Source organism: Chenopodium quinoa, unplaced genomic scaffold (genome assembly GCF_001683475.1).
Source record: "Chenopodium quinoa cultivar QQ74 unplaced genomic scaffold, ASM168347v1, whole genome shotgun sequence".
NCBI lineage: Eukaryota > Viridiplantae > Streptophyta > Magnoliopsida > Caryophyllales > Amaranthaceae > Chenopodium > Chenopodium quinoa.
Genome location: NW_018744821.1, coordinates 3,432,734 through 3,446,261, shown reverse-complemented (window position 1 = coordinate 3,446,261; position 13,528 = coordinate 3,432,734). Strand labels below are relative to the sequence as shown.

The window sequence follows — 13,528 nt, the reverse complement described above, 5'->3', positions numbered from 1 at the left end:
TGAAGTAAGAGATTTTACCACGGTTTTGTGTTCCACCTCCTCGCGCTCTCAGAGGCGTTCCACCACCTTGCGTTTCACCATTGAAGAAGAAGATCACAGAGCTTGAAAGTGTGCATATAGAGAGTAATTCGATCTTTGAAGTGAAAAATAAAAAAAAAAATGCAGATGGTAGAGAAAGAAAATGGGGCAGAGTAAAATTGGTAGAGCTAAGATGAGAGTAATGAAGCAAGGGAAACAACGAAAATTAATTGCCCGTAGAAAGCTCACGTGACAGTAGTTGGTCTACAATAAACTTAATGTAGACCAGGTCTATTTTAGAATTTGTGCAGACTCAAAAAGTTGTTATTTGTGTTTTTTTTTATTTTTTATTTTTTTTTTTTAACAAAAACAAATGCCAAACTTCTTTCAAAAAAAAAAAAAAAAGCCAAACCAACCCTTATTAATTGAGCTAAAAAAACGGGGTAGATTGTTATATACACCCGGGTGTATCGTGCACCATGAGTATTTTGTACTTATTTTGATATTATTTTTCTTTTAATTGTCAACTGAAGAGCAAAAACTAAGTTTATGTTATATGGGTGTACAGGACACCCGCATATGCATAACAAATTCTAAAAAAAAAAACAAAGGCAACAAAGGAGTATATAAGCCAGTTTAATTATTATCAAACACCTCTACGGCAAAATGAAAAAGTGCAAAACAATTGAAAACCAACAACTCCATTCCACAATCCATTATCCAATCAATCGAAAAAGTCCAATGGGCTATTGAAGTAGTAACACTAACACAACAACCCACTCAACAAAAACCCAAGCAATCCCCAAAAACCCTAATTTCCCCTCCCCCATTTCAGCAGCAGCCTCAAAAACAGCAGAGGAGAGAGAAATCATCCTCAACCCCAGAAAAATGCAGATCTTCGTGAAAACCCTAACGGGTAAAACCATAACCCTAGAGGTCGAATCCTCCGACACCATCGACAATGTCAAAGCCAAGATCCAGGACAAAGAAGGCATCCCACCAGACCAACAACGTCTCATCTTCGCCGGAAAACAGCTCGAAGATGGCCGCACTTTAGCCGACTACAACATCCAGAAGGAGTCCACCCTTCACCTTGTTCTTCGTCTTCGTGGTGGTGCCAAGAAGAGGAAGAAGAAGACCTACACTAAGCCCAAGAAGATTAAGCACAAGAAGAAGAAGGTTAAGCTTGCTGTTCTTCAGTTTTACAAGGTTGATGATTCAGCTAAAGTTCAGAGGTTGAGGAAGGAGTGCCCTAATGCTGAGTGTGGTGCTGGAACTTTCATGGCCAACCATTTTGATCGCCATTATTGTGGTAAGTGTGGTCTTACCTATGTTTACCAGAAAGCTGGAGGTGATTGATTGATTGATTAATCAAGGTTTCCAGATATTCAGAGATTTGGGGTTTAATCGAATTATTATGTTAAAGTAGTTTTTGGGTATTTAGCTTTTGTTATCAAACTTATGTTTTGTTGAGGATTTATTATTATAATTACTCTTTTGAGTTTGGATCTACAATTTTGAATCAGTTTAATGCTGTTTTTATTTATAATTCTGTGTTTGATTGTTGTTTTTTTTTTCAATTGGGTATGTTTTGTTTTGCTAAAGTTATAATCTGGGGTTGTTAAGTGTGTTTATATGCAATTAATTGAACAATTTTAGGGATTTTGTATTGTTTTTATATGGGTATATATGTTTGTCGAATACTTTAATTATTCTGTGTGATTTGAGATTGTTGATTTTGATGTTTGAAAGGTTTTCGTGAGAAAGCTTTGGTGTTACTTCACTTGTTTATGTTTAGGGGTCAAATTGAGCAATTTAATAGCTTCGTTTCGAACTATATCCGATAAGTTGATTGGGATGTTTAAGTGGAGTGTGGAAAGGAATTGTTGAGAGATTATTAGACAAGACTACCTTGTGTTTGAATTGAGCTTCCCCTTCTGTTTGATTATAGCTACTGCATTAGCTCAAATGGGCGAGAGTTATTGGATTGTTTTCGATTATTGGTCAGATTGTTGTAGGGATTCTTTCGTCTGTTGAAAAGAATGTTTACAAGGCAGTGGTTGTTTTAAATCTTAGTGATTTTGAAATGTTTGTTTGACATGTTTTGTTGCATTGTGATTGTAGAGGTGTTTATTAGTACTCCCCGTCCCTTAATACAAATGCCTCTTTATCTTTATTATGTGAGGAATAAATTCTCAAAAGAGGTATTGTATTAAGGGACGGAGAGAGTAGTACATATATGAATGGAGGGTTTTAAACTGGAAGAAAGAAAGAAAGGATTAGGATGGGAAAGTTGATTCTTATTTGAAGTCATATATGCATGTGGTAGTACACTTAAATTAAGCTATAAGCGATTTTAGTTATAGAACTCTTAAGAAGTTTATATGGATTCCAGGAAAATTATGCATTATGCTTTGTTTAGATTATGATCTTAGGCTTTTTGGATGGTTTGTTTGATTCAATTGTTTGTATGAATCCTACAATCAGGTTGATTTATCAATGAGCTAAAGAGTAGTAGGCGTTTGTATTTCAAATATGATTTTACAGTGGTTAAAATCACAATGGTATAGCAAAATTGAGGTATCAAGTTTATATGTAGAAGTAGGGGGGTTGAGTTTAGTTCATTCATATCGAACAAATAGGCTAGTATCATAATCTAAATCGATTAATAATGGTCTATTAAAAATTGTCTTTTGAAAGCATTTTTATAACTAGGATGGTATCTAGTTGCTGACAAGCTTTAATTTTGTTTAAAATAGGCCCAGTATCAATTCGACTACCACGTGTATTGTATACCAAACCTTTTTTATATAGGCTGTAGTTAATAGAGAAAGAGGCCAGCCAAACACGAATTTTATTTCTAGTCCCTTTTAAGCCGATCAGTTTAAGATGCATAGACCATTTTTCACAGAAAATGTATGTACTCTACAGAGTACCTAAGTTCTACGGTGTAGGGTTGTCTTTCATACCATGTACTGATGTACTGTCCTCTATTTACGCGAGATAATAGTAATGTGGTAATGATGCATGATGTCTTGCAAAATTGTGATACTACCTCCGTTACATTTTATTTGCAACGATTTGACATAAAGTAGAGAGGAAAAATGTCTAATCGTTGCAAATAATATGTAACGGAGGTAGTATTTGGTAAATTCTTGGAAAAACTGGTTTGTGCTTAATAATATCGTCTATATCGAGTAGCTGCTGCTGTTCATGGAACAAGCTTTTCTAAATCAAACCAGTCTTTAGTATTACATTGAAATATTTTACAGTTGCTCTCGGCTCACCTGATTTTAATTTTAAAGACATAATTTTAGATATATGATACGTGAACTGAGGCAAAATACTGTTTATGATACTATTACACTGAAAGCGCTTATTCGAAGTTTTAATTGCATCATTAAATGCAATGCAAATTTGAAAAATTCACTGAGATGTTTAGAATGAGTAACATACTGGCATATGTTTGTGTAATCAACGATAGAGGAGAAGATGATCGTTAAGTTGGCGCTGGCAGCTGCCTTTAAGCCTCATGGAAGCTTCATTAATAGCTTCTTTGGGAGCCAAGGAGTTGTTTCACTAAAATAGTTTGTTAGCCTCATGGATGCTTCGTAAATAGCTTCTCTGGGAGCAAAGGCGCTAACTCGAATGAACTCTTCACCTTTGTAACCGAATCCCCTGCCTGGGACTGTTAATATATGAGTATTCTCAAGAATCTCATTGAATATATCCCAAGATTTAGAGCCCGGAAAATGAACCCATAAATATGGTACATTTTGTCCTCCATACACTTTTAATCCGAAAGATGTAAACGTATCAACCAACATTTCAGCATTCTTCAGGTAATAATCGATTGTAGATTGCAAGGCCTGCAAAATCAAACCAGAATAAAAAAGCAATTTAAAGGGACTTCTATGAGAAATACGTAGTTTTTAAGTTAGAAATTTTCCAAATGCTGGGAAGAGACCTTGTAGCCCTGTGGAGAAAGGCACGCTAAGCCACCGGCTTGAGCAACGTTAGAGGCGCCACTAAAACAGGTGCATGCAATTGGATCGTAATCGTTAATAACTGGAAAGCCACTTGAGTAGCATAAATCTTTTGGAACTACTGTCCATCCCAATCTTACTCCTGTAAACCCGGCGAGCTTTGAGAAAGAAGACACTTCAATAGCAACCTGCACATACAAGTTCTTATTAGCCAAGGCTTATCTACCAGATTACACGGCACCAACTGTCTTAAATTACAAAAACTTGGACTGAAGCCTTGTTTTTCATCGCTAATGAAATTATATTCACAACGTGAGTAAATGGAAGCGAACACACCTCCTTGGCGCTGGAGATTTCAAAGATTGATCGAGGGCTATCATCCGAGATATAAGTTGCATATACAGAATTAAAGATTATAATTGAGCCATTAATCTTTGCAAATTCAACAAGCTGCTCTAATTCTCGACGAGAAGCAGCATAGCCTGTTGGATTATTAGGAGAGCAAAAGAAAATGATATCTGTTCTAGGAGTACTACTCAAATCAGGAAAGAAATTGTTTTCAGGGCCACTGCTCATGTACACAATGTTATTGTACTTTCCTGTGTGTTCTTGAAATTTGCTGGCTTGGCCTATGATAACACTTGAATCAACATAAGCCTGCTCAACAAAAGGTTTGAGAAATGTCAATTTGTCATGTCATCATATTTTGATTCTTGAATAACTCATGGTTCGTTTGACACTGTTGTGCTTCTCTCTTTTTGATTTTTGTTTTTTTAAAAGTAAATGATATATGTCTCATAATGAATCAAAATTTATTTAAACTTCGTAAAATCATGATAATTTTGAAAACTGACAATAGAAAAGTGGAAACATCTTTTTCTTGTTAGGAAACTAAAAACAGGAAACTAAAAACCAAAAATGATGCTAAACAAGCCCTTAATTACAAATTTTCATTTGTGTCTTACGCATGCTAAAGTGAAAGTGACATGAGTTATAAAATTAAGCCTTTATTGAAAATTCAAGTGTATACTTCCTTCATTTTTAAATACTTGCTCTATTTCTTGGCGGAGTTTAAGGAGAAATTGGAGAAAATAATAAAATATAGAGGTAGTGGACTAGTGGGGTGGAAGGAAGAATAAAAAAAATTATAAAAAAGCAAAAATTGTTGGGAGAATTGAAGGAGAGAAAATATGAAATTAATAAAATATGATTTATATTGGGTGCATTAGGTGAGAGAAATGAATTAAATATTATAAAAGCTTTTCAAATAAGGAAATGATGCAAAAATTTTAAAAAAGTCCAAAAAAAAAGTGGAGCAAGTATTTAAAAACGAAACGAGTAATAGAGATATGTCTTAAATTATTACCGGAAATGTAGGATCTTGGACTGCTATACTTATATTGGATCCCATTAACATCTGTATATTTCAAAGGAAAAAAAATTGTGTTACAAAACGTTTCATTAGTATATTATGTAACAAATTCCCTCAAAATTTTAAAAATAATTAATTATGAAGCTATATACTTCGAATTTACCTGTAGGCGAGAAATGTCACACTGTGCTCCATCTGATATGAATATTTCATCACTCGTAATACCTGTATTTGTATAAATTGTTTCAACAATCGCCTTCCTTAATTCCTGTCACGACCAATATGAATTTGTTATAATTTGTTCGAAAGAAGATTAAATGAAGATGTTTTTCACAAAAAAAAAAAAAAAAAAAAAAGAAAAATAGAAAAAGATTAAATGAAGATGTTATGAAGTATTTTTGATGTTTACATACTTTAATTATTTTAGTAGTACTTGCCACTTGGTATTCACAGTTACTTTTGTCAAGATACAACTTGATCACAGCATATTGATTTATGTGTTGGTACGTAAAAGTTGAAAATTTGTTCAATTAGACTGATTCAATGTTATTTTATATGACAAATTTATTTTTCTTATTATTAGTATTTAATAATGTTATATTTGGTTAAAGTTAAAGATGTCAAAAACTAATCCGACAGACTTAATTCGAAATTGACCCGAAATAAATCAAATACAAATTTAAACATGTAGATACAATAGATTAGTGTGATTCAAATTGGAAATAGACTCGACCTAATCCAATTTCATCAACCCGACCTAGATTCAAGGGACTCAATATGAACCCTAAATTCTGTATTGGTTATTTATAATTTCATATAAGTAAAAAGCTAAGTTTCAACCTAATAAGTTCATATATTCATGTACAAAGTATAAAGGAGAGAAAGTTCAAAATTGTTATGAATAGATAAGTCAAAATTAAAGGAATAATAATAATACACTTGTTAAGTAGGATAAAAGTCACCTTATTTTGGAAAATTGGCTATTTAAGTTGGGCGTTGTGAGTTAGAATAGGGAAGGGAAGGAAAAAAAGTCACCTTATTGCCTTGTTCTGCTCCATAGCCATTGTAACCTTCAATAGTAGCTAAAGCTTGTGCATACTGAACATGATGAAGATAAACATATTTGCACAATGAGAAACATGCATGTATGATAAACAAATGGCTAAAATTGGAGAATTTAACTTGGCTATGATCTATTCTGTTTACATCACTTATTTCAAAAAAAAAAATACGTACTCAAATTAAAATAAGTTCAAGTAAAATACAGTTGTGTGAGTTACTCGAAAAATTCAATTATAGCTCAAAAGAATAGAGTCTTAGAATGGCAAGAAAAAATTTCTGCCATACCCCAAAGTGAATCTAGTGAGGTTTATTATAATTAATTAAATAATTTTTAAGTCAATAACCTCATTTATACTCCCTACATACGTTTTTTTTTTTTTTTTTTTTTTTTTTTTTTTTTTTTTTTTTTTAGTGTCCTAGGTTGATTTTTCCACTATTCACATAATGCACTTTGACCAATAGTCGTAATTTATATGCTTTTTCTCAAAAAAAAAAAAAAAGTCGTAATTTATACATAAGAAAAAAAATGGTTATATAGATACTTATTTCAATGTATAAGTTTTCGAATAGCAACTTTTTATAATTAAAGATATAATAAGTGAAACTTTTGCATTGGCGTACTTGCCCAGTCAACCGTGACACAGTTAGATAAAATTAAAAAGACTATTTAAAATAGAGGGAGTATTTAAGATCTACGCTACTTAAAATTAAAATAAATAGAGTATTTAAAGTAGAGTACCAATTTTGCAAGAAATATAGCAGTAAAACCTATTGCACGATTATAAATTAATCTGATTATAAATTATAATTAAAGTAGAAGGTTAGGTTAATTATTAATTACCTGAGACATGACAGAAGAAGTAGTGTGTGGAATAGGTTGAGTTGTATCGCCTACTCCAAGTCTAATCAATTTTGCATGGGGATGCTTCTTTACATGCTCCTCCTCTCGCATGTTTATCTGATTATTACCACTAATCAATTTATTTGAGATACATTATATCACATATACCATAGATTATATTGAAGGACCATCTCAACCAAAAGTTTAAGCTTATGGTTGAGGCTCAGGAATATATTTTATACTCTATCAGATTATAGCATAACTCTATATTATATTTCTTGTATATTGAGAAGAATAACTAATACGGAGTAGTGTTATTCCTATATGCAAAAGCTAAGATGATCTGTAGGTTATAATTCTTGTACCATTTTTTAAAAATCTATTTCTAAGAAAAATTTGTTATGATTAATCTCAACTTTATTTGCTTTGTCCGTCAATATTAATCGCAGCTTCCATTTTTTATTTATTAATCCCAACTTTATAGCATATTCGCCAAAAACACTCCCAAGTGACTTGCAACCTACTAAGGATCCATTCTTTAGAGTTGTTCTGCTCTGCTTTGCTCTCTCTGCTCTGCTCAAATCAAATCCGCTCTGCTCTGCTCAAAAGAAATCTGCTCTGCTCTATTTTTAAATAATAATTAATATTCAATAGTACTAATTATTTCAATAATCTACTTTTATTTTTAATCAATATTTATATTTTATTATTATTTTTATGATTACTATTATTATTATTATTATTATTATATTTATTATTATTATTATTATTATTATTATTATTATTATTATTATATCTCAAAAACAAAAGTCATACAACCTACAATAAATTAGTGGGAAGCCGAGATACAATCTGGGCCCCCACTCCTCTAGCTATAGAAAATCCTACCATAGTGAAGATATGAGCTGCAACACGAGCCCCAATGTCTTACGTCGTCGAGAACCTCTGAATCCGCTTCAGTAACGCAACATCCTCCTTCTCTAATTCCCCAAGCGAAGAAAAGGAGAAGGGAATGAAACCATATCCAATCGCCTGACATCGAGCTTCATACTTATCTCGCTTTTGATGAGCAGCATCAGCCACAACCCGCCCAGGAATAAAGTCAGATAGCCCTGATTGTGTCAAAGGAGAAGACCCTGTCAAATCAACACAGACATCGCGACCACGATCCCATGAATAAAGTAACACATCCGCAGGTCTGAGGGCCTCGTCGTTCCCTCCAGCCAACCCAATGTCAACCTCCTTTCTCGCTGAAATCCCAAAACGATAGCAAACATCAACAAGGGTATCCCGAACAACATTATGCCGATGTTTAATACCCACAATACCAGCATAAGACACCGCGTGATCACCGAAAATATCTCCAGCAAAAACCCTCGAACAAGTAGAGCACGACGTCGAGACAGAGAACAATGGAACACCCAACCGATAAGACAACACACAGCGATAAGTCTTAGCGTTCATCGTCTGACCCAACCCCGAAATAGGAACCGCCCGAAGCCAAGCTGAGGTGTGATCACACTGCTGTGATTTCCATAATGTTGATTGTCGAGGAGTTAAAGAATAAGCAGATTCTGCAGAAGCGGTAATCTTTGTGAAAATACATATCTGCCAATTTCTTCATGAGTTTAGGGGCAGCGACCTCACTAGGATTATTATTATTATTATTATTATTATTATTATTATTATTATTATTATTATTATTATTATTATTATTATTATTATTATTATTATTATTGTTAGGAAAATTATTAATATTATAAAATATTGTAGATCCCCTACAAATATTTTAAAAGAAATCTAGAAGTATTAAAATTATTAGATAGTAGAAGGTAATGGACTTGTAATATTTTATAATTTTATTTTACAATATCCCACATCATAAATGAATTTGTTTATAAGAAAGCATTAAAATGGGGATCCTAAAAAAACTAGGAAAAATTGCTCCCATTAATCTGAACTTTGCCTCGTCCGCCAAAATTAATCCCAATTTTCGTTTATTATCTATCACTCCCAACTTTAAGGGGTAGGGTGCATAGGTGGGGGAAAGGGGGTGGGGTCCCCGATGTCGGGCGGTTCTCTGGGATGCCTGATGCCGGCAGGGGGTGGGTTGGGGGACGGAGGTGGTGGCGCGGGGGTAGTTTTAGGTTTTTTTATTTTATTTTTTTTAAGTTTTTTGTAAACAAATAAAATAGTGACACGTGTAACTGTGGACTACACTTAACAGAATTTTTTGACGGAAACCGCTAACTGGTGGTAATACCCAATTTTTGGAAATTTGTGTGGTGTTAATTTCAATTTTTTTGGTGGTGTTAAAAACCATTTTCGGGTTTTTAACAGGTGTTAAAATCTAAAATAACCTAAGTATTATTTTTAAGCATAGTAGAGCAGAGCAGATTTCAGCAGAGTAGAGTAGAGCAGAGCAGCTCTAAAGAACGAGGCCTAAGTAGGTTAATATTTGTGAGTTGAATATTTTTTTCACACGTGTCAACACATGATTGGTCAATTTTTTTTTTAAAAAAAATTAACCAAAAAAAAGGCTGCCACTTAAGATGGCAGCCACCATGAAGGCAGCCGGAACGGGGGTAGGATGGGAGTGGGTGGCCGAATTCGAGGAGAGAGAAAGAACTGATGGCAGAATTCGGGAAAAGAGTAAGAGTGGTGGCAGTATTCGAGGAGAGAGAAAGAGTGGTGGCTAGGAGTGAGTGGCTGGAATCGAGGAAGGGAAGGGAGGGAGTGGCCGGAATTGGGGAAAGGAAGGGAGCGAGAGTAGACGAATTTGGCTGGGGTGGTTGGAATTGAGGGGGGAGGGGAAGCTTTGGTTGCCAGAATCGGGGGAAGGGAAGGGTAGAAGTGCCAGAATCGTGGGAGGAGAGGTTGTGGTGGACTGAACGGCTGAAATCAGTGGGGACAAGAGCGAAAATGGAGGGGGAAGGGAGGTGTTGGTCGGAGGTGGAATAGGTTGTTGCTTGCTAGCCTTTTGAGTTTGGTTTTATTTTTATTTTTTAATTTTTCAAAAATTTATTTATTTTTAATTTTTTTTGAACCAATCACTTGTTGACATGTGTCTAATAACTTGCTATATCAAGTTGGATGACTGATTGGGTGCAATGGAAGCGGATTGGGTATAAAGTTGGGATTGATAAAAAATAAACGGAAGTTGGGATTCATAAAAAATAAATGGAGCGACAAAGTTGAGATTAATCATGACAATTTTTCCTATTATTAAAGATCTTCCATGATAAAATATTGAAAAATTCACTGACAAGTAATAATGTCTCATTTGATAATTTATTTTTCTTAAGATTTAGTTTCTTAAGAGTTAGGCCATGTTCACTTCACCATATTTTGCTTAACTTAAATTATTTTAACCGAACTTAAATTATTTTTTCTAAACTGAAATAATTATTTTCTGCTATATTTCTTCTTTAAATTGCTGACTTAAACTGAAATTATTATTATTGAACTGAGCTTAGTTTTACCGAACTAAAATTCTTTTTACATAACTTAAATTATTTTTTACCGAGTATCATTTAGGCCTTAATATACAATTAATAATATCAAAATTTAGTCAATTTAAAAAATCATATCAAATCAGATTAAAATAGATAAATCAAACATTATATAGACCTGAGGAAACAAGTAATTGTCTCGTAAATTCTCCATATTGGTATTACGTGGAACTTTTGTCCACATGTTTGTGATTGCTTTCCATGTCAATGAATTAAGCACATGCCCAAATACAAAATCAAAGTATCAGATTTATAATAAATTTACAGGAAAAAGGTTACGTATTTATAAAATTGGTGAAAATACAATACCATGACGTCTTTGATAGCCACACATGCCATACTTGTTTGATCTAAAAACAAAGCTGCGTTAGATTAAACTTGTTTCCCTCTCTCTCAAAAAAAAAAAAAAAAAAAAAGACTAAACGTGTCACAAATATAAAAAATCATTTAAATTGTTTAATAAAGTTTTTAGAGGTGTCTATAAGGATCATTGGTCAACTCTGATCCATATCTAATTGGATTGAGCAATGAAGCTCGCTATCTCAAATTTAAGTCATGCTAAATTAATTAGTAAATTATTGTGCCCATACAAGTAAAAGTTAGATTCAACGTCTCACTCACGCAGATTAGATCATATTATTTTGAAGTTTTTAACTCTTCTATGCCAAGTTAAGTTCAAATCTTGACTATCTTAATTGCTCGGTGATATATTTATTAGAGGAGATTAATGTGTCGTGCTAACTTGAGCCTTTTGTATCAATCTAATAAAATTTTTACATTAGGGTCTACATGTTTTATTTTAATTTAACCTATTTTATCTGAAATATTTTTTTACACTACTCCGTATTATACTGTATTGGTACATGCACACCAATAAAAAATTTATAAAAAAAATTGTATCGGTAAATATTAATCATCCTTAAAGTACTAACTTTCATTTGCATTTAAATCTCATGAAAGGAAATGAATAACTATATTTGTTTTAAAATTTACAGTTGAGATGAACCTAACAAGATTCTACCTACATACATAATTAGTCATAACTATGTTTTATTTGAAGTGTGTGTTTATGGTTAAGTATGTACAAGTTCCAGGGCCGGCCCTTAGGGTGTGCGGCATGCGCAACCGCACAGGGCCCAAAATCGCTTGGGGCCTCAAAGTTTACAATTATATACAAAATTATTGTACAAATTTCTAGTGTTATTGTTGTGGCTTAGTGGTAAGGATGGTGATACTAAGTCTTGTAGATACGCTGTTCGAGCCTTGCTTATGTACTTTTTTTTTTTTCAGTTTTTTATTTTTTTTTGTAATTTTTTAAAAACTTTTTTTAATTTTAATTTTATAATTTAAAGGTTTGGATATTCTTTCGATTTTCAAATACTTCGTTTGTGCTTTACTTTTCATTTTAGTCCTTTTTTTTTTTAAATTCCGTTCCTATATTTTGGAAGATTCTAAAAATATTTATATTTTTTATCCCCAATAATGATCTCTTGATTCAATTTCATTTTTAGAAAATATTACCATTCTCTCTCCTCTTTACAATAACCCGTAAATACTTTAATAACTTATTTTTATTTTTGCTTTTCAACATATTTTGATCTCTTCAATAGTATTACAAAAATTACATATATTTCTTTATTTTAAACCTCTTCAACAAATAAATCATAGCGGAGCATTTAATAAAAAAATGCAATATTATTATACGTTACTTAAAAAAAAAAAAAGAGGGGGGCCCCAAATGTATCTCAATTGCACAATGTTTTGGGTAATTTTACCCCGACTCGTGGTCCAATTAGAGGATGACACGTGTCAGCCTCAGGATGGCCCAAAGTGGACCAATCCCTGCTTGACACGTGTCACTCCAGAAATTAAGGGGAAAAGGCGGCCTTCAGGCCCGAATCCCGATGAAGCCGCAAAGCGGCGCAGCCCACCAATGATTAGGGTTCAGTGACCTAATCAGGAGCACAAATCCCAACGACCCTATAAATAGGGAGATGTCCCTCTTTTTGTGGGCACGTTTTACCATTTATTACACATTTTACTCTTTGATAGAGACATCCTGAGCTTGGAATCCGAGCAGAACCCCACCTAAATTTCCGCACCTTTTTCTCCCTTCAAGTTTCTAACTTGTGCGTCAGAGGCGGAGCACCACCCAACCGGTGTCTCCGTTTGTTTTGCAGGTACATCTCACTCCGGATCAGTCTTCGTGTTGTAACTCTCTCGAGGGACAAAAACACCCAAAACATTTGGCGCCGTCTGTGGGAAGAGTACCTCGAAGATGGTTCAAGAGTCTGTACCACCCCCTAACCGTCTGGGCGAAGACCTAGAAGTATTTACAGACCATGAGGATGATCCTCAAGTCGAAACCTTTACAGCCGAAGACGGCTCTCTCAGAATCAAGCGCATCCGGCCCAGAGAGACTCTGGAGCGGGGTGCCTCCTAGGCGGGTGCAAGTAGACCCCCTGGGCAGCCGGAAGGGGAAACCCATACGGCATCTGGATCAGCGCCTGTCACCCGAGACGAGCTCATGAGATTCATGACAAGTTTCAAGGGTGAAATTAAAGAGTTGATCACCCAGAGCCGGGCTGGCCCAAGTAGAGGTCAGTCGGCCAAGAAGACTCCTCTGGAAAAGGGGAAGTCAGTCAAAGATCGGCAGCCCACTCCTCATCCAAAGGAGAAGGCAGCCGGGACCATTGATTGGTCCAAAATTCTTTTTCCTAAGGGGAATAACAATAAC

General features: G+C 34.3%; 2 protein-coding genes across 2 annotated transcripts; one reads left to right on the top strand and one right to left on the bottom strand.

Annotated features, from left to right (window-relative positions):
* The first annotated feature begins 733 nt into the window (after positions 1–733).
* LOC110704200 (ubiquitin-40S ribosomal protein S27a) lies at positions 734–1,567 on the top strand. Its single transcript, XM_021881996.1, has one exon. The coding sequence runs from the start codon at positions 907–909 to the stop codon at positions 1,375–1,377; it is 471 nt and encodes a 156-aa protein (XP_021737688.1). The 5' UTR covers positions 734–906; the 3' UTR covers positions 1,378–1,567.
* A 1,895-nt stretch (positions 1,568–3,462) lies between these two features.
* On the bottom strand, positions 3,463–11,151 carry LOC110704199 (aminotransferase ALD1-like). The gene is made up of 9 exons (XM_021881995.1): positions 11,101–11,151; positions 10,910–10,986; positions 7,280–7,396; positions 6,412–6,474; positions 5,540–5,644; positions 5,371–5,421; positions 4,341–4,661; positions 3,986–4,192; positions 3,463–3,887 (listed from the first exon to the last, which is right to left on the bottom strand). Exons 1-9 carry the CDS (start codon positions 11,123–11,125, stop codon positions 3,549–3,551), a joined length of 1,305 nt encoding a protein of 434 aa, XP_021737687.1. The 5' UTR covers positions 11,126–11,151; the 3' UTR covers positions 3,463–3,548.
* Between the last annotated feature and the right edge of the window lie 2,377 nt (positions 11,152–13,528).

Excerpts from the sequence above, each read along its gene's own strand:
- LOC110704200 (XM_021881996.1), top strand. The coding sequence starts at position 907 with ATGCAGATCTTCGTGAAAACCCTAACGGGTAAAACCATAACCCTAGAG.
- LOC110704199 (XM_021881995.1), bottom strand. The coding sequence starts at position 11,125 with ATGTGTGGCTATCAAAGACGTCATG. Across the intron at positions 5,422-5,539 it reads GTGACATTTCTCGCCTACAG|ATGTTAATGGGATCCAATAT; the intron begins GTAAATTCGAAG and ends TGAAATATACAG. Across the intron at positions 4,193-4,340 it reads AAATCTCCAGCGCCAAGGAG|GTTGCTATTGAAGTGTCTTC; the intron begins GTGTGTTCGCTT and ends TTGTATGTGCAG.